The 21,410-nt window shown below is 44.1% G+C and overlaps 1 protein-coding gene across 1 annotated transcript in view; it reads left to right on the forward strand.

Annotated features, from left to right (window-relative positions):
* The window catches only part of PPFIA3 (PPFI scaffold protein A3), a 963,828-nt gene that overhangs the window by 380,914 nt on the left and 561,504 nt on the right, over nucleotides 1-21,410 (forward strand). Inside the window, exon 6 of the mRNA XM_078655169.1 lies at nucleotides 21,086-21,160. Coding sequence (XP_078511295.1) covers nucleotides 21,086-21,160 — 75 coding nt within the window. The remainder of the gene's footprint in view (nucleotides 1-21,085; nucleotides 21,161-21,410) is intronic.

Consider the following 21,410-nt stretch of genomic DNA (forward strand, 5'->3'; position numbering starts at 1 on the left):
CTATGGTCAAATTCGGACAGAGTGCTCCGCAGCGCTCTGTATCTTCAGTCACCTATTGAGTGCGTTGGGTCAGTGACAGGTCAGCTAAACCAGACAAGTCGGACGGTTCACTAGGTGAACCCAGGGTAGATATACAGTTTGGGGACAGTGTACCACCCCCAATGTTGCAAAGTGTCAGAATCCCTCAATTTCGATTGGTCCTAAGGTAGGATTTGGGTAACACACCAATCACAATACACGATTTGAAGCCTTCATTAACATATTTGGGTACCGCCTAGCAGGTTTGGGGTTCTCATGAGAACTGTGCAGGAAATTAACATTGTAACACATGAGGAGCAACATTCGCCGTTCTCGTAGCGCAGAGGTGGCTTTCCCAGGCGCATCTTGACTGTGGCTGCCAGCTGGCTGTGTTCCACTGTCCAAAGTGGCCACCTTTCAATGCTCCCTGGTCATGCGCAGAAGAGACCGTCAATATGGCTCCCAATCAGTTTGGACCCCCATTCCCCGCGGTACATGAAAAGTAAGCGAAAACAAGTTAATACATAATAATGTCATTATGAAAATACATCATAGGGTTTGTACTTTTAACTCATCATCAAGAAATAAAATTATTGCATTAAATGTTAGCTACATTGACACAATCACAAGAGCAGTGGCACGAGCAGTACCACATGATAAGCACAGCTATGAATTACGCATGCGCATAACTTTCCCTCCACTTCTGCAGACGCGTCAGGACACGTGAGTGTGGCTGACGCATGCGCAGTAACTAAAATACAAGCGGCGGCCATATTAGAGGACACGGATTAAATTCATTAGAAATACACATAGGCAAGCTTCGGGAACTTTGCCTAAACAAAATAAATGTTAGTAAAACATACGTTTTGTTACCTTATTACACATAAACGAGGTTCTTGACTTCGGCAAGCCGCAAAATATGCGAAGCTTTGCTTCATCAATCCCCTCTTTGATGATATTTACTATCATCACAAATTATAATGGAACCAGATGCCAACTTTCTTTCACACTTTATAAAGTTCTATTTCTTCCAGCAACCGTTCTAACTTTTCCCTCTCAGTTTTAGCAGGGTGAGAAGTCTTCACCTTTTTGTATATCTGATCATTCACTTCCTCTAATTCAATCTCATCCACACTTCGTTTCACTCCTCTTGCATTTACCTCGTGCTTTTTGGTGCGCTTGCGGCATTTACAGCATAAGAAAATGGAAAGTATAATGAGACCTATAATACCAATTGGCATCAGAATTTTGAATAATAAGCTTTTACCTATGCTAGCAAGCCAATGACCTACATTTGAGAGACCATCTACCAGTCTCTTCCAGGCACTATCAACCTCGAGTGGTTTGAGTTCCTTTGCCAAATTAGTAATGTTTTTCACATATCTTTTGATCTGTACACTTTTATCCGGAATATAAGTGCAACAATGTTGCGCCTTCAACATCCGGCAGACTCCGCCCTCTTTCGCTAATAAGGTGTCAAGAGCAAGTCGATTTTGTAAAACCATTGATCTGATCGCAACCATTTCGGTATTGACCAGCAAAAATCCATGAGCTGTTTCAGTAGATAGCACATCTACTATAGTAGACAATTTGCAAATTCTGTGAGTGTTCAGAACCACTCCCACTCCAGGTATCAGTGCACTGAAAATACTACCCATAATTTCACCTATACTTTCTCTTTTACTACGCACTAAGCCATTAGTATCTTCATTGCTTCCAGCTTTTCCATTCACATGGTATATTTTCGGGAAGACAATGCCAAAGTAGCAGCTTCCATACCAGTGATCCGGCAATTTGAAATAAGCCTTGTCCCCACAAATATAATAAATTCCAGGAAACACAGGCTCTGACCCATTTTTGAAACCCCAACCTCCAATTACCTTGTAATTATGTTCGCATTCACTGGAACCAATGAAAACATTATTATAATAGCTAGTCTTCTCGCGGTGAAGACATAGCTTGCCTTTCTTTTCAAAATCCAGCAACAGAGCAGGACCCGCTCCACCAGATGAGGTGCCTTCCATGTTCTCTGCCCACTTTGGCTTTTTCTGACTTTCGTCATTAGCCTTCTTTTGAATTTTAATTCTTCTTTTCTCTGCCATGTTCAGGAACATTTTTTCCTGCTCACGCAAAGAACAAGTCAAGTTATCTCTGTGTGCGTCTGCTATGTCAATGTTACCTATAGTCAGAAAGTAGTCTCCCATATATCTTATGGTGTCACTTTTGGTATGTACAGGATTCAAGTTCCCACGTATAGGAAGTTCAGAAAAGATCACGTCATTGTTAGAGTAATAATACTGTAACGGTCCCCTTTTGTAAAATAAACTAGCTAAAATGCTACAGGAGATTCCATATGTCAATGGCAGGTGATGGTATGTCACGCCTTCAGCCACAGAAGTAGGTAGCTTCATGCAGACATAGCAATCTTCAATTTCCATAGTCTCTACATAGTGTATTAATAAGTTTGCGAAAACATTTAAGTGTGTCTTGTTCTTAACTCCATGATAATGTAGTCCTCCCTCATCTGATGCTTCTAAGTTCTGTTTTGTTTGTCTCAGGGCTCTTTCATGTCGTGCTACACTCTGTGTTGTTAGCTCCTCACTGTCAGTATTTACAACTTCAGTAGGGACAATGTTAGTATCTTTACTTACAGCAAAGGGAATGAAAATTGTTAATCCTATCCAGATAACTATCAGTACTACTACACTACATATACACACCTTGCAACACGTCTTAAAACGGCTGCAACTAGGTCTACCATTCACCGTTGAATCAGACATTTTGGCTCAGAAGGAGTGTTCTCACCCCTCTTTTTGGCTTTTTACACAACTAGCTTACTTTGTGCAAATTCACGGTGGTTCGTCTTCTTCTTCAGCTGAGTACTCAGGGACGGGCTCTCCGTCGCTCACGTCAGTTATATCAAGATCTTCAAGCTCCTCCAAAACCAGTGTCCATTCAGGAGACTTGTACTTTTTGTTTTGTCTTTTTATTCGCTCACTCCTTCTTTTGGAAGAGTCTTCTTCTTGCTCTGCTATCCGAGCACTTCTTCTTGCTTCTGCACGTTTTTCTTCCACTGTCTTTATCCTTAGTGTCAATCTTTTTACAAACCTAGGCTCAAGGTTGTTTCTTTTCTTTAGTCTCTTAGTCGGTACTTGGACTTCACTTTCTTTTCTTATTCTCTTGTTCTCTTTATCTTGTGGTAATTCTTCTCCACTTTCTTCTCCTACTTCCCTTATCTGACTAGTTCCAGGGCTAGCATCAAATTCTTCTGCCTGGTTGCTAATCTGGCCTTGTTCAGGAATATTTTGTTTTTGGCTTTCGATTGTCTCTGTTTCTGTTTCTGTTTCCTGAACCCGTTCTTTTAACCCTCTCTGATCCTGTTCAAGCACTTCGATCTCTTGATTTTCTTCTGCTCGAACTATCACTCTATTTCTAGTCTCTCCCTTATCTGCATCAGGTGTTAGCGGTGGTGTATCGAATACCTGCTCTGTCCCTGTCTGACCTTCTCCTTCCTCAGTTTTGATTTGAATCTCAAGCGGCTGAGGTTCTTCGCCTGTGCCTTGCTTTTCCTGACTAGTCCACTCTCTCCCTTCACTAAGTCGTTCTCTTGTTCTGATAGGATCTTCGGTCAGATCAATCATCGGTATCCATTCTTCTGGCCATATGCTTGGCAGCTCGTCTTCAGCTACTCCTGGCTCAGTTTCCGGGACCTCTTCCACAGGCTGGTTTCTTGGCAGTTCGTAGTCAACTACTCCTGGGCCAACGTCTGCTGTTCCTGCAACCTGACTGGTGCTGGGCTGCTCGTTGTCAGTTGCTTCTGGTCTGGCTCCTTCAGGGTCCTCTGCTGGTTGCCCTTCTTCTTCAAATCCTTTGTCTGGCAATACCTTCTGGGTGTGTCCAGCGTGGATCCACTGAGGAACACCTGCGACCTTCACTGCAGTGGTTGTCACCAGGATTACTTGGCGTTTCTTTCCCCACCTTGGTGCCAGACAGCTTGATCGAGTGTGCTTCTTTATTTTGACCCAATCTCCTGGAACCAAGCTGTGGAGAGGAGTCGTTGGATTGAGGATGCCGTCGTCTCCAATCTGGCGAGAGATAGAACGCACTTGGTCACCCAATCTTCTGCAGTATTCAAGCACCAAATCATCAGTAATACTCAACAGTTTGCTTCCTGGCACCCATGCTTGTCTCATCACTCTTCCCATAATGATTTCATGGGGACTTAGGCCTGTGTTGCGGTCGGGAACACTTCTCAGTCCCATCAGGACCAGGGGCAGGGCCTTCACCCAGGTCATGCCAGTAGCATCTGTCAGCTTTGCTAGTCTGTTTTTGATAGTTCCATTTACTTGTTCCACTATTCCAGAAGCCTCTGGGTGGTATGCACAGTGCAGTTTCTGCCTTATTCCAAAGGCCTTACAGAGTTCAGCCAGTATGTCATTCTGGAAATGTCCACCCTTATCTGATTCAATAATGTATGGTATTCCGAATCTAGGTATCAGTTCTTTTAGTAAACACTTCGCTACTGTCAGTGCGTCACTTTGAGGAGTAGGGTAAGCTTCTACCCATTTTGAAAATACGCAAACAATGACAAGGACATATCGCTTCCCTTCACAACGGGGCATGGTGATGAAATCAATCTGTATCCTTACAAAGGGACCCCCTGATCTCCCAATCCTGCTCAGTTCAACCATTGTCCTTTTGCCTGGGTTCATCTGTTGACATGACAGGCACCTCTGGCAGAGGGACTCTGCTACCTTCCTGAACTTTTTACTGTACCAAGTCTGTTGAAATACCAGAATCATGGCATCCCTACCAATGTGTGATCCTTCATGTATTAATCTTGCCATTGTGCCAAGCAAGTGTCGGGGTAACACAGGCATACCAGTTGGGCCCAAAATCACACCATCCACACGTCTCGGTCTACACCCATCCTCCTTCCATTTCTCTCTTTCTTGCCAGGGAGCCGATTCCTGCCATTCTCTCACTTCATCCCACGTAGGCACTTCTTCAAACACCTGAAGCTGGCAGCTGGTTCCTGGCCCCCCTCGTTTTGGATTTACAATATACCGATCTTTGGCACACCATTGGGCCACTCGATCAGCATAATCGTTTCCCAGTGATACTTTGTCCATGCTCCTTTGATGAGCAGCACATTTTACCACTGCCAGTTCTTTGGGCAACTGGATGGCCTCTAAAAGGTCATGAACAATCTTGGTATTCCGAATGGGAGTACCTGAAGAAGTCATGAATTCCCTTTGTAGCCATAATTGGCCAAAGTCATGCACAACTCCATAACAGTACTGACTGTCAGTATACACTGTTATGCGTAAGTCCTTCCCAATTTTGCAAGCCTTTATCATGGCTATCAATTCGGCTACTTGTGCAGACTTGATGTTATATAGGTAACCTGCTTCTTCAATTTTGGTGAAAGACACTACTGCATAAGCAGCACTCAAGCCTCCTAGTTCATGTCTTAGACAGGAACCATCCACAAATAGTTCTTTATCATGCTCAGGCAATGGTACTTCTTTTATGTCTGGGCGTGGCTTAGTACTGAACTCTGTCAGGTCAATACAATCATGTTCATCATCATCCCCACCTTCTATTTCCAAGGGGTCGGGGAGTAAGGTGGCAGGGTTCAGAATACCGCACCTAACAATGCTTACATTTGCTGCACCCACAAGAATCCTCTCGTATTTAGTCAGCCGACTAGGGGTGAGATACTGTGTTTTAGTTCTGGTCAATAGAATTACCACTCCATGTGAAACATACACGGTCACAGGATGTCCCATGACAATGGACTCACTCTGTTCCAAACTTGCACAGGTAGCAGCTACTGCTTTCAGACAGCCTGGTAACCCAGCAGCTACTGGGTCCAAAGTGGCAGAGAAATAGGCCACAGGCCTTCTGGTCGTGCCATGTTCTTGAGTCAGGACTGACAATGCGCAATTATCGCGAGTGTCACAAAATAGGGCAAACTCTTTGGAATAATCTGGCATTCCCAACGCAGGGGCCGTACACAGACAGTTTTTCAGTCTTGTGAAAGCCATTAGACTTTCATCGTCCCACTCTACAACATCTGGCATTCCTCTTGTGGTCATTTTTATCAAGGGCCTGGCTAAGGCTGCAAATCCCAGAATCCACTGTCTGCAGTACCCTAATACCCCCAGGAACATTCTGACATCTTTTTGAGTACGGGGCAACTGCATCTTTTGAATTATTCTCACTCTTTCTGATGTGACTTTTCTGACACCCTTTTCTATCTGGTGTCCTAGATATTTTACTGATTTCGCACAGAACTGTAGTTTGTCAGGGGCCACTTTATGCCCTTTCTCACACAGATGATTTAGGAGGGCAATGGTGTCAACTACACAGTCCCTGTGACTTTTAGACGCCAGTAGAAGGTCGTCTATGTACTGCACTAACACAGAGTTCCCAGGTAAGATCAAAGTCTCTAGACATTTTTTCAAGATCTGATTAAAGATAGAGGGGCTCTCTGTATACCCTTGAGGGACCCGGTTCCAACAATACACGTGACCTTCGAAGGCAAATGAGAAAAGAAATTTGCTGTCGGGGTGCAGGGGTATCGAAAAAAATGCATGACATAAATCAATCACAGTGAACCATTCAGCATCCCAAGGAATCTGGTACAATATCACTGCAGGGTTCGGGACAATAGGGCAGCAAGGAACTACAATTTTGTTAACCTTTCTCAGGTCCTGCACTACCCTATACTTGCCACTAGGCTTTTTGATGCCCATAATCGGTGAGTTACATGGGCTGCTCATCACTTCCTGTATGATGTCTCCTTCTAATAATTTTTGTATTTCCAGAGTGACACCTGCTTTCACTTCAGCATTCATTCGGTAGGGCCTAGTGTTAGGATATACTGCATTGTCCTTGATGGCTATCTGTATGGGGTCCACATCCTTCATCAACCCCACATCTTTTCCAGTGAAATCCCACACCTCTGGCTTTACGGCTTCCTGTAGTTCTTGGGGCAAGTCCTGCAGGGTCAATCTTTTAATTTCTGAGTCAGGTCTAAGTAACAATAATTTATAAATGCCATCTTCATCTGGGGTCTGTATTTCCACACCTTTTGGTGTGCAAAAGATGGTACAGTTCATTTTGCACAGCAAATCACGACCCAGTAGATTCACTGGACTGGTGTCACAGACGACAAATCTATGCATCTGTTTAAAATTTCCAATTGAAATCTCCATTGGTTCGGTAACAGGAGTACTAATCAATTGATTAGATACACCCACTACTTGGATATTTTCTCCCGAGAGGGGTAGGTTTGGAACGTCCACTGTTCTTACAGTAGAACGGGTAGCGCCAGTGTCCAACAGAAAGGTGACATCATTTCCGTCAACCTTTCCTTCAATATATGGTCCAGACTGGTCTACCGGCAAGGAAGCGCCAAGTACGCACTCCTCGTCCTCCCCTCTCAGGCCCCGTCAGTCCTGATCATTACAAAGGAAGGTATCATTCAGCAGATACTGCGAAGTTGCTGTATTTCTGTTCTCCCCGCTTTCCCAAACTTCTATCTCTTCATCTTCTGCCTGTCTTCCCTTGTATACCTGCTTGGGTGCTCGAGGCACCTGAACTGTTTTTACCTGGGGTTGAGTCTTTCTTGGTCTTTCTTTCTGCGTCTGTGGAGTTAAATCAGGAGTTTTTTCATTAATATCTACTAATTGGGGACACTCGTTTCGCCAGTGTCCAATTTCGCCGCACTGATGGCAGGGAAATTTTTTCATAGCCTCTTCCCTGCTAAATTTGGGCCGGGGCTTTCCTCCACCCCCTCCCCCAGGACCTTTGTTCTCAGCATTTTTAACCATGTTACTCAATTGTTTTTCCTGCTGTTCTGCGAGCTTCACCTGAGCCCACATCACCTTTTCCTTGAGGGCCTTTTTCTTTTCTGCCATCTCATCCTCGCAGTACTTAGCGTACCGCAGGACCTCATCCATTTTCTTAGTATGCCAACAGATTTTATTATCTTTTATCCACTGACAAATTTCAGGTCTTAAACCATTTACAAACCTGTAAATAAAGTGCGTCATATCCTTCAGGTCGATGTTATCAATACCACTGTATGTTTTAAATACCTGCAATAACCTCTCATAGAAGGAGTGCACTGTCTCGTCCCTTTCCTGTGTTGTTCTATCTATTTTTGTCCAATCAGTTTCCTTTGCGGGCACCTTTTCTTTCAAGTGCTGAATTACCTGCTCATATTTTCGCATGACATCCTTTGATGGTTCCCCTGTTTCTTTATTTCTTGGGTACTCCTCACTCGGCCAGTCTATGTTTATTTTACACTGGGTCCATAAATCTACTGGAACCACAATGTCGAAAAACCCATCCAGGTCTTTCCACAGACATTTCTGTACCTTCACGAACCTTTCCACCTGCCTGTACCAGTCAACTGGTTTCTCTCGTAATTTTGGAAAATCGTTCGTGAAGGACACAATATCCTGCCTAGACCAGGGCACATGCACATATTTCCCTCCTGGAACTTCGCGCATGGGGCATAACTGCTCAGGTTTTTCTACCTCTCTTAAAGCAAACTCAGGAGTCACTTGTCGGGAGCGAACCTCTTCCCTCTTTTTCGCCCACCTGCTTCTCCATCTTTCCACATCTCCCCATTTCTGCAGTACCCCCATTAATTCTTTAATCTGCAACTTCTTCCCTGCCACATTCAGGTGTTCTATATCTTTGTCTGAGAAGTCTGCTCTGTACGGTTTCTGTAAGGGCTTGGATTTTGAGATATCTACCCCCATACTAACTGCTGTTTCGGTCAGTTTTTTCGTGGAGCACTCTGGTGTTCCTTGTAAAGCTTTTACATATGAACGACAATTCTTCTTCAGAGTAGGTATTCAATCGATCCAACCCCACATTTCCTGCCATTAATTCTTCTATTTCGACCCTCAGCTTGTAGAGGTCTAAAGGTTTTGTTTGCGGAGTCTGTTTCTCTAATTCACGACTCCAACTCTCAATTTCATCCGGAGTTACCAGAGAGACATTCCTAGTACCTGTTGCTGTCTCTAATTTAATTTCTTTTGTATTAAAAGGGTTATGCCTCTGCTGTATTCCCTTTCCAGTCTGTTTGTTTGGTAATTCCAAGAACGCAACTTCAGACTCGCACTCACTGGACTGATCATCTATGATGATCGGTTCCTGTCTCGGGGTTGCCATGACTGGGGTCATAACTGGAGTAATCGGATTTCCCTGACCATTTCCGTATAACGGGACCACCGGTCCAATAGTTACTGGAATAGTCAATGCCTCAGGACTGGTATTTAACTGGGAGATTTTCTGAATTATTTCTGTCCTTTGTCTAGCTAGAGCCTCTTGCTCCTTTTCCACTAGTACCTTTCTTAAAGTTGTGTCATGTAATATCTGTGGGGTCAACGGAGGAGTAAAACTCGGGGCAGTAGGATGCGTTTCACTTGGTCCTCCCCCATAATTAGGTTTCGGGAATAAAGTTCCAGTATTAAAGGACCTGCGCTCTTCCCCATATGGAGGTTGAACAAAAGGCAGTCCTGAATTCGATGGTTTCTCTTCGCTTTCATACAAGGGTCTGGGAAAAAAGATTTTCGTACGTGAATATTTTTCTTCCTGGCTCGCGGGCACTTTGGGATATATATCCCTTGTTTCCGTCAGTTCGGGTTTTTCAGGATAGGGCAATACTTGACCACCCCCTCCCAGTCCCAGGGACCTGTCTTCTTCCTTTAGGAAGTGGCGTCGGGGAACATCTCCTACACTGGAAGGTCGCGTTCCCTCATTGTAGGGTGGCGGACTTCTGGTACAGATGTCATCTAACAATTCATCATCTGATTCCCCCGGCCCCCCCCAATGTCTACATTTTTCGGTGCTTTTCTCACTTGCTCCCACGTTATGACATGCCGGCATCATGGGAAACAGACCCTCAACAATCATGCTCTGCCTCCACTGTTTCATCCTTTTATCCCTGGATTCCTGTTTCTGCCTGGGGTACCACTTGGTCAAACCCTTGTCCATTCGGGGTCTTTCTCTTTCAAAAGCCTCAATCTCCCATTCCTCTAATGCCTCATACTGCGTTAGTCTCGGTCTGGGATGCAGTTCATTCATTCGGGTTCTTAAATTAAATAAGATCCTACCATTGAAAGTACCATCTAACGGAAAAGCCAATACTCCGTCATCTTTTGTGTACTTCACCCAATTCTCCAACCACACACAGGTATTGTACCCTCGGTCAAACATCATGAATGAGGCAGGAGTATTAGGTGGTGGGACAAGAACACCTTCCCTAGATTTAATCGGTTTGTCCGTTTTAAAATAATTTTTCACCTTACTTACAAGGGACAATTTTCTCTTGGTTCCGTACATAATATCGTATCTATTAGTTTTCCACTGATCCCTTTCAAACCCTAGGTGCCTTGGATCAGGTCGAGTTCCTGTAGTCTGCGAGTGCCACATACGACTTCTGCGCTAAACTTTGTTTACAAACTACCTCCAATCAGAACGCGCTTCAGAAATTCGTGCAACCAATGGGTGCGCGACACTAAATAAGCTCCGCCAATGGGTGCGCGGCCCCTTCGTGAGACAGTTCCCACGCTCCGGCGCTCACCCCTCCTTTACAATTCCAGCTCCGCTACCCGCCCGCTGCTTCTACCAATCCCAGCGCGGCACAGAGTGACGTCAGAGGCGCTTCGCGACTGACTCCCTCCCTTCACAAGGTAACGGAAACTTTCTTTCTTTTAAAGTGCTCAGTGCTTGGTTATTTTACAACAAATACACATTCGCCACAGTGTTCAAGTGTCTAGACAGAGAAAGAATTGTTTACTGCAAGTAAACTACTTCCATTTACTTTTCACTCGCTGCGGGCAGATCTCTTCCGCCTACCCTTCACTCTAGCATCGGTGAACCTGTTATTCCCCTAAACTCATCCACTTCTTTCCGGGATATATTCCGAGTTTAAGGTTTCTCAGCGGACCCCTCTGCTTTCACGCTAGCTCCGAGGAACCTGCTACTCTTCCGATGTGACCCTTACTAGGTTACGCCACTATGGGAATTTTGCCAATGAACCCCGTTACTGTCATTTATTCACACATGTATTCAGAAAACCCTAGTTAGTGCTTCCCGGTTATCCTAACCTGCACCTAACTTTCCTCGAACCTGTGACCTCAGGACAATGGATTCTATTCACCACTTGCCCTTTCAATTCCCCGGGGAGTTCGGACAACATACAACTAAACGATTGACAATTGCATGGATTAGTACATATAACAATATAAGAACAAGAATAATGGCAATACAGTAATTCATGAATTTCAGCAGCGTATTCACAAGAGAGTGATCAGTTCCCTCAGAACAGCCGCTCTTATAGCAGCATTAATATAATAGCAGCTTCCGACTTAACTAGTCCAACTAATCCCTGCCTTACTCTCAACTAGTCCCTAACCATCCTCTAGCTACCAGAAAACTGATAGAGCGCGCGAGGCCACCCGACCAATAGTTTTCGCCGTTTCCGGCTTCAGGGCCCATATACTTTTCAAATCACCATATACATCGATCAGGTGACTTCACGAGCTCTACCAAGTTGGTGTGTGTGTGTTCCCTGCTACCAATTTTCGGTGCACCCGACTTACCATCCACCGATGCGGGTGCCTAATGACCACAATGAATCAGGGAGCTAGCTGTAAAGGAAAGGCAGCAAAATACAAACTCAACCTATAACATTCAAATACTGTTTAAATGACCACGGACAACTGGAAGTTTTAAAATGTTTATCTAAAGTTCATTATTTTCTTGCATGAGGTACAATAAAACAAGGCAATCAATAACCAAGATAACGTAAATCACATAGGCATAAAGAAATAATGACAGAGTAATCATCAAAGTACTAATAAAATGTAACGAGAAAAGATACTATGCAAGTCAGTATTATCTAAACAGGGATAGCCTAAGTGTGGGTGACTATAGGAGAGTTTATAATGAATAACACGCTTCACTTAAGGTGAATGGGCCTTTGAACAATCTAGGCAATGAAGTTCTAGACCAGATCAGGAAATGACACACTGCTATGCAAAATATAATTTCTAACAAATGAGAAGACATAGGAATAAACTTATGGAAAAATATAAATGACTTTCAATAGTTGCAGAAAGGCATGGAAAATATCACATGTGCAATGTTGAACTTTATTAAAGCAAAAGTTAGAAATTCAGAAGGTGCAAGATTTTAAGAGTTTTCAGAGCAATATTTACCTAGAAAGGTGTGGAAACCAAACCCTGGCCACGGGTCAGTTAAGGACAGGAAACCCTCAAGGAAGGATACCCCTCAAAGGACAGCAGGTGCAGAATGGACACCCAGGATAGGACAGGATACCCTCGGAATAGGAATCAGGACAGGACCCTCAGGACAGGACAGCAAACCCTCAGGACAGGACCCTCTTCAGGACAGGACCGGAACCCACAGTTCGGAAGCAACGCCTGCGCTCCACCCGCTCTGCAGCTATCGATCAAGACCCCGATTGGGTCAGCGAACTCCCAGCTAAGTGCTTTGCAAGCACTTTAAGGTTCAGTAGAACCTTAGCCTATGGTCAAATTCGGACAGAGTGCTCCGCAGCGCTCTGTATCTTCAGTCACCTATTGAGTGCGTTGGGTCAGTGACAGGTCAGCTAAACCAGACAAGTCGGACGGTTCACTAGGTGAACCCAGGGTAGATATACAGTTTGGGGACAGTGTACCACCCCCCAATGTTGCAAAGTGTCAGAATCCCTCAATTTCGATTGGTCCTAAGGTAGGATTTGGGTAACACACCAATCACAATACACGATTTGAAGCCTTCATTAACATATTTGGGTACCGCCTAGCAGGTTTGGGGTTCTCATGAGAACTGTGCAGGAAATTAACATTGTAACACATGAGGAGCAACATTCGCCGTTCTCGTAGCGCAGAGGTGGCTTTCCCAGGCGCATCTTGACTGTGGCTGCCAGCTGGCTGTGTTCCACTGTCCAAAGTGGCCACCTTTCAATGCTCCCTGGTCATGCGCAGAAGAGACCGTCAATATGGCTCCCAATCAGTTTGGACCCCCATTCCCCGCGGTACATGAAAAGTAAGCGAAAACAAGTTAATACATAATAATGTCATTATGAAAATACATCATAGGGTTTGTACTTTTAACTCATCATCAAGAAATAAAATTATTGCATTAAATGTTAGCTACATTGACACAATCACAAGAGCAGTGGCACGAGCAGTACCACATGATAAGCACAGCTATGAATTACGCATGCGCATAACTTTCCCTCCACTTCTGCAGACGCGTCAGGACACGTGAGTGTGGCTGACGCATGCGCAGTAACTAAAATACAAGCGGCGGCCATATTAGAGGACACGGATTAAATTCATTAGAAATACACATAGGCAAGCTTCGGGAACTTTGCCTAAACAAAATAAATGTTAGTAAAACATACGTTTTGTTACCTTATTACACATAAACGAGGTTCTTGACTTCGGCAAGCCGCAAAATATGCGAAGCTTTGCTTCATCAGTATCACACCTTGGTTGTGCACCAGGTTAATGTTAGCTTATGTGCTCTTCTAGGCACATCGCCTAATTCGCCCTATCCTGGCTGGATGTAGATTGCTCGCCGCTCTGCCCGGACTTGGCCCTTGCCGATTGGGCATGTTCTATGGCTAAGTGTAGGATTCTTGACTTACTAGGGATGATCTCCCTCATTCACATTACCATAGGCCTAGCTTCACAATCCTGTTCCGTTGCCGATTGGCATGTTCTATGGCTCATTGTAAGGTACTGGGCTCACGAGGGTTGATTACCCTCACTCACTTTTATTCCCTGCCTGACCCTATGCTTAGCATCACAACTGTGTTCATCCATCCACACCAGGTATAGACCTTGTTGAGTGTCCACTGAGCACTGTATATTAGGGGATGTTCTTGCACGTCCTCATTAGCAATCACTTGACATTGTCACAATTTTCCCGCCTTATATACTGCGCTTATTACAATTTTATGTAAATCGGTCGCCGATCCTCCCTCTAAAACCGTTTTTTTCCTTCCTTTGTTTCACCCCCCTCTCACCCCATTTTTTAGGTCTCGCCTATGCAGCATGCATGCTCTGTGTAGGATGACCTTTAGCCGTTGCTCTGCTCTTTTTGGAAGCACATACTAGTGCTTGTGGCGGCATCCACCTTGCGGGAGTGAGCAGCGGTGTGCATGTTAATTGGCTGCTGCTCGCTCCTGCAAGGCGGATGCCGCCACAAGCAAGAGTGTGCTTGAAAACAGCTGCTGCTTCGTGCACACGTTCAGAAGCATTCCCAGGGCATCTCTTCTCTTCTGTGCACACCACCCACCCCCTCGCCGCCACTTGTTCATTTGTTTTGGGGCAGGAACACTAGGGCTCGTGTTTTGCTGTTGTTTGCGGTGACCGCTGTCCCGGTTTGCAGGCTCGGGTTGACACACTATGAAATTCTGTATTGGCACTCCACAGGTCGGCTCGTGTGTGAACTCAACACTGCTGGGTTCCCCTTGTTAAAATGTGGATTTCAACTTTGTTTAATAATATTTGAGAGTCCGCGACCTTTTATTTGATCACACGGCAGTGCCTCACGGCCAAATGCTTTATGTTTCAGCATCATCCGTGACTTACTTTCATTTTATGTACAGGGTGCACTTTCAGACCGTGTTTTTCAGATGTTTATTTACACATTTATTGTTTTCCCCATCAACCAGTGTTTAAAACCCAAAGAGGCCCGTCATTAGGGCACGGATCACTTTAAAGTTTTCAGCTCATTTCCCGTTTTTAGTTCAATTCAAAGTTGTAATATGAGCACCCTCTCCCGACCATTGATCAAAACAGTCCTCTTACTATTGATAACCGACGTATTACTAAAAATTCCAGTTTCTGTCAAACATCAGATTTGGTATAGTAAAATCATTTTTCTCGTTATTTTAAAAATACAAATAAACTCTTTAGAAATATAGCCTTATTTAGTAATTTGTTAGATTTGAGACTCGACCAATAAATCCATCTGCATTCATTAGGGAGTATTTCCAGTTCTCTGTGAGCTGAGCAATAATCTATAGGGGCAGGAACACTAGGGCGCGTGTTTTGCTGTTGTTTGCGGTGACCGTTGTCCCGGTTTGCAGGCTCGGGTTGAAGCACTGCGAAATTCTGTATTGGCACTCCACATGTCGGCTCGTGTATGAACTCGACACTGCAAAACTCCCCTTGTTAAAATGTGGACATGGTGCACGCTTTCAGACCATGTTTTGCAGATGTTTATTTACATGTTTATTGTTTTCCCCATCAACTAGTGTTTAAAACCCAAAGAGGCTCGTCATTAGGGCACGGATCACTTTCAAGTTTTCAGCTCATTTCCGGTTTTTAGTTCAATTTAAAGTTATAATATAAGCGCCCTCCACTGACCGTTGATCAAAAGAATCCTCTTACTCTTGATAACCAACGTATTTCTAAAAATTCCAGTTTCTGTCAAACATCAGATATGGTGTAGTAAAATCAATGTTTTCGTTATTTTAAAAATACAAATAAACCCTTTAGAAATAGTGCCTTATTTAGAATTTTGTTAGATTTGAGACTCGACCAATAAATCCATCTGCATTCATTAGGGAGTATAATGTAGCGCGAGTGAAGGTATCAAAGCACTTTACATAAGTACTAGTTCCATTTCAGAAATCTGCCCAGTGGGTGATAATGTGCTGCATGGCTAAACACTTATAAGGTCCAAAAGGCGAGACCTATTGGCTATGCCAATGTTTGTTTCTTTTCTCGCCTACCCCTTGTTTTTCCTGGCCTTTCACAGGCCTCCTCTCAAGCTATATTCCTTTGTCCTGATGATGATCCCCCAACGTTAGTGGGGATCGAAACGTCGTGGACACACCACGTCTTAACTCCCATTGCTTTTGCCTTGATTTCTGTGGAGCACAAGATGTTTTCTATATTGTGTCTACTGTAAATAAAGAAATTGTTGTTCAAATCACTATATTTATACACACATGTCTGAAGCTTGGAAATCCAGTGATTTCCAACCCGATTTTTACCTACTGCACTTCGTTGAATATTTTGCTTGTTTGATTGTACGTTTAAATAAATACTTCTCTATTTTGAATGTAAAACTTCACAGATCATTATGTTGTTCTGTATAACATTTCCTATACTTACTTGATAGGGACCATTGTCTCTTACACCATATTATATACCCTTGGTACAGGGTTCCCTTATTTCTTTATAACTTGGTACATCAATGAGCCACTCACTTTTTCTATCCCAGAGAGAAGATGCAGATTTTCCTCCACTTGAAGGCGCATGATGTTCATGTGGAATGAGGTGTCACCGTATTTGGGTTGTAAATAAATTTTCAGATGTCCATACTTCATGTTTTCAGGAGTCAGTCTGTCAAGTTGACAGATGATAGGCTGTGGTGCAGGATCTTGTCTGAATACCTGGATATGAGATTAGTTTTCATAGATGCATCTTGTGTTTCTGTTGGGCAGGTGTATGTTTAGGTTACTACCATTGGCTCAATCAGTTGGGTGTGTTCAGACTCATCTTGGTCTTGGTTTGCTCACTTTGGGGAGGAGAGAACTTGAAGGAAAAGAAACATCTTAAGAAAGCATTCCTGACCATGGGTAACATTTTCTGCTTTGTATTGTCATTTGGTGGGAAGTGCGTTTTTTTTATCAGCCAGTTAGGATTAGTACTAAGGCCGGACTCCATCTCATTTGCAACCCTTGGGTATCCCATCCACTTGTTAGCTTCCTTAGCTATAGAAATACAGAGCTTTGCACAACTGCACTACGCACAGCTGTAGCCACATGTGAGGCCCGCATATGTAGTACTACCACATACGTGTGCACGTGCACGCCCTTGACAGTTGCCTTTTTTCTTCCGGAGTTAATTTAAACCTGTTTCTTTTGCGCTCAGATTTCCTGAGGTGGGTCCTATACCGATACTTTGAACTTTTTTTGAACGTATTTTCCCTCTATATTCCTTCTGATGAGGTAGCTTATTGTCCAGCTCTTAAAGTCATGTTTATCTTGTCATTGACTGTGTATTGCAGCTGACCTGCATTATCTCTGCGTCTTGCACTTCGAGATTGTTTGTTCACTGCCTGCCTGCTGTGCGCTGGTATCGTTATGAGTTCCCTATAGAACTGCTTGCACACGGAATAAGGGTGCAGTCATTCCTAGACAAATATTAGTGGTAAGTAGAGTTGTGCCTTCTAGAATCCAGAGTATGATCCATTCCTGCTTTTAATGCGGTGAGACATCGCTCTAGGCATGCTTCCATTCCCATGTGAACGCCACCCTTACTGGTTCTACTGAAGTCGTGCTGGGTTCCACTGGGAATGTGAAATTACCTCGTCTCAAGACTGTTTCTGCTGCTACCAATGGCTTGTTCCAGTCCGACCCTGTTGACCGTGTTCAAGATGCAGAAAGGAGTAGAGAAACTCTTGTGGGTTTAGACCTCAGACTATATAGCACTATTGTCTCCTTGTCGGGGCATGGCAGACCCTATTGCACTCAGGGCTGAGCTAGTCTTTCCTTCTCAGCACATTGTTATATGTTTGTTACATTGAGGAGTTCAGCTAGTTTCCCCTCACTCGGCATCGAAAAGTGTTTTCTTACTCTGTTACTCTGGAGACATGCAGCAAGAATCCATTCCTAGCTCCACCTTTGGCAGCCTCCTTGGCAGTCCCAATGTGGTCGCTTATGCCTAGCTCCTAACTAATTTTCTGCTGCACAGGTAAGCCCAACTCTCACATTGTTCTGGTGGCTTTTTACAAGGGAAGTAAGCTAAGTGCAAGAGTAAGTGCAGGAGGCACGCCTTTTGTAATTCTTCCAAAACAAATTCAGTCATTTTAAAAAAACACAAGAGGCACAATAAAATGTGGAAATGCCAATATGCACTGATCTCCACCAAGCTCACTTCTTGGGACTTCAAACTGCATGGGTTTGAATGGGAAGTTGCCCCAAAACCGGAGGTGCATTGCATTAAAGAGCACATACCCCTACCATTTCCTATCCCTGTTCGCTTCTTTGTGGGAGCTAGAGTTGCTCCTTGTCTTCCAGGCATAGCACCGTATTCTTTGGACCACCCTCACCCCATATCTGCACCGGGAAGAATTTTGAACCTCTTCCATGCTAGGGTCCTCCAACCCCCCCCAACTCTACAACCCCTCTCCTCCCCTGTCGCCCCTCCATGCTTTTCCACCCCCACTGTTCCTCCTGGTGCTAAGCCCTTTTTTTAGATGTTAGGGTAACCTGTGTTTAAACCTTCATAACGTTTTTCCACAAAAGGTATCCACTCAAAATTAGCATTCTTTTTTTCCAACATCCACTGGATTTTAAAGGTACCCGGGGTTTGTAGATTTCCCCAGAGGGAACTGAGAAAATCTCCATAATATAGGTAAAAATGTTGTTTTGGGTGGGAAAATGGGGGAAAGAGTGCTACACAATAAAACGTTCCTAAAAGATGCATCAATGAAAGGTTTTCTGTGCTAGGATCACTCTCTTTCCAGCTTTCAGGAACAAGCAGTGGTGTATCAATTTTTTTTTTTTTTAAATCACAGATTTTGCTCTTTTCTAAGATGTAGTTAATTTTTCCTAACTTTTGTGATTTCAGTCGCCTTTCAGTTTGTAAGGGATCCGTGTGTGAAACCCATGGGTGATCCCAGACAGCTATACATTTCTGAAAAGTAGACCCAAATCTGAATTCAGCAACAATTTATTTCTGTAGATCCCTCGAGGTTTTCTCAAAGAAACTAACTGTTGAATTGAAAAAAATAACAAATGAGTAGGAAACAGCAGCCATTAGTGATGTTTTTATCTGTAACTTCTTGCCACGATGGACGATTTACAAAAGCTTTATAGTGTTACGTCCGGCGGTCCCTTCTGGCCATATTGGCTTTGTAGATTCTTTAAAAACATGAAATATACAGATCAAATATCTGAGCTGCACCTTACATTGATTTTTCATTATGTACCATCTGTACAACAGTTCATACGGTAACATATAAAGAATGACAATGGGTATGAAGAAAACCTATGTATGTCTGAAAAGTACACAAGATACTTCCGCCCTATATCTCTATTGCCCGCCCCTGCTAAAATGCTTGAGGTGCACCTCAATCAACACCTGAGCTCCTTTTTGGATGCCTCTAGCCTGTTGGATCCATCTCAACATGGCTTCCGAAGGGCCCACAGTACCGAATCCGCCCTATCAGTGGTTATTATTAACATTCGCTCGAAGGTTGACAGGGGCCAGACCACCCTTCTGGTCCTGCTTGACATGACAGCGGCCTTCGATACCCTATATCCGTCAGTCCTGGTTACACGGCTCGGGGAGATGGGAGTCGAGGGCCCAGCCTTGAGCCTCCTGACCTCTTTTCTTAGTCAGAGAGAGCAAAGGGTCAAGCTGGGTGAGTTTCTTTCCCCCCCATAGCCTGTGCAGTGTGGGGTCCCTCAGGGCTCGGCCTTGAGCCCTACTCTTTTTAACATCTATGTGGCCCCACTTGCCAGGTTAGTAAGATCTTTCGGGCTGGAGGTGTTATCATACGCTGATAACACCCAAATCATGGTTTCTATCTCTCACTCGGTGACTATCTCCGCTCTTAACTTCAGGAACTGCATGGAGGCAGTATCCCAGGGAATGATTCTGAATTCCCTGAAGTTGAATGGAGAGAAAACCGAGGTCCTGATCTTTGGGGGAAAACAGGACATCTGGTCGAGCGACTGGTGGCCTCCGTCCCTTGGAGTGTAACCTTCACACTCTCAATTGGCCCGGAATTTGGGGGTGCTGGTTGATACCTCGCTCTCCCTTGACCGCCAGGTCAGCAGGACCGTCTCAACCTGCTGTGGTGTCATTAGGATCTTGAGAAAGATTGCCCATTATCTCTCTCCGGAAGCCCGAAAGCAGGTTGTTGTGGCCCATGTCTCTTCGAGACTTGATTACTGTAACGTGCTCTATTTAGCCAATAACCAAAAGCTTATACAGATAGTTCAAAACGCGGCTGCAAGATTTGTTCTTGATGCCCCTAGACTGTCCTCCGCCTCTTTGGCCAGGAAGAAGCTGCACTGGCTTCCCATTCAGACTAGGATCTCTTTTAAGATCCTTTGCCTTATCTATGGGGCCCTGCGTGGAGCCAGTTCTGAAGGTATAAGATCTCTTCTATCTTCGTATGCCCCCAGTAGGGCCCTTCGCTCCTCCAACAAAAATTTACTGTCTGTCCCCCGGGTTTGTAAAGCCAGATGGGGCGGGAGGGCTTTTTCCCTTCTTGCTCCCAAAATGTGGAATATGCTTCCCCCTGAATTAAAAGGGCACCCATCTGCCATGTCTTTTCGTAAAGCACTATAAATGTGGCTCTTTGCAGAGGCCTATCTGTAATTTTGCATCGGTTTATAGTATATGCTGTTCCATCTGTAGGCGCCTTGATGCCCTTGGATTAAGTTGCGCGTTATAAGTCTTATTCATTCATTCATTCATTCAGTTTAAGAGCTATTTGTACACCTATGAATTTGTGGCTACCCATACTGTCATGTGATACAGAGGGCATTTTGCAAAATAACATCGTTCTTGAACACTGGCTTACATTTGAAACCCACAAATGCAGAGAAATCCAATTGGTAATAAAATGTTCTACTATTCTGTATTCCCACATGTCTCTTGATTAAAAAAAAACACACAAAAAAATATCCCACTTGTGGGGCTGGTCTAGCGTCTGTGACACAAAGGGCCCCGAAACGCTACCTGTAGAACACCGCAGTTCAACCAGCAAAATCAAAGCTTTTTGTTTTTTACAATGTGGGTAGGCACAGATTAACCACTCATCATTGCCCCACATCTCCCAATGAAGATTTTGGCAGGCTTCAAGAAGTATGAATCCTGTAACCCTTGGAAGGATTTGGGCTCACTTCACTGTAAATAAGACTGCATTATTTGCAATATTTTTTGGGAAAGTTTTGGCAGACCGTCAGGGAATAAGAGTGCATTCGTATGAAGGTTTTAATTAACCTGTTTCATACATTTGTGTCATATTGCAGGTTCGGGAGCGTCTCCGTGTTGCACTAGAGAGAGTGGCTGTGCTGGAAGAAAACCTGGAACTGTCCAGCCAAGAGGTAAATAAATCAGTGGCTATTAGTTCAATCTGTAAATTTTTGAATGGCAAATAAGTGTACCGCGATGAAATCTGTATGGTGGTGGCACTACACTGATATGTAGATGTGCTGGTCTGTATCACAGTCTGGACTCCCCTCTGCAGTTGATGAGTCTGGTGTTTGTGTGTGTATGGCTAGCCTTTGGTTCTCTTTGCTTATTTGTATGCATTTCTGCATATTATATTCTGCTTATACACCACAAACTGACCTT

This window comes from Lissotriton helveticus, chromosome 7, assembly GCF_964261635.1.
Source record: "Lissotriton helveticus chromosome 7, aLisHel1.1, whole genome shotgun sequence".
NCBI lineage: Eukaryota > Metazoa > Chordata > Amphibia > Caudata > Salamandridae > Lissotriton > Lissotriton helveticus.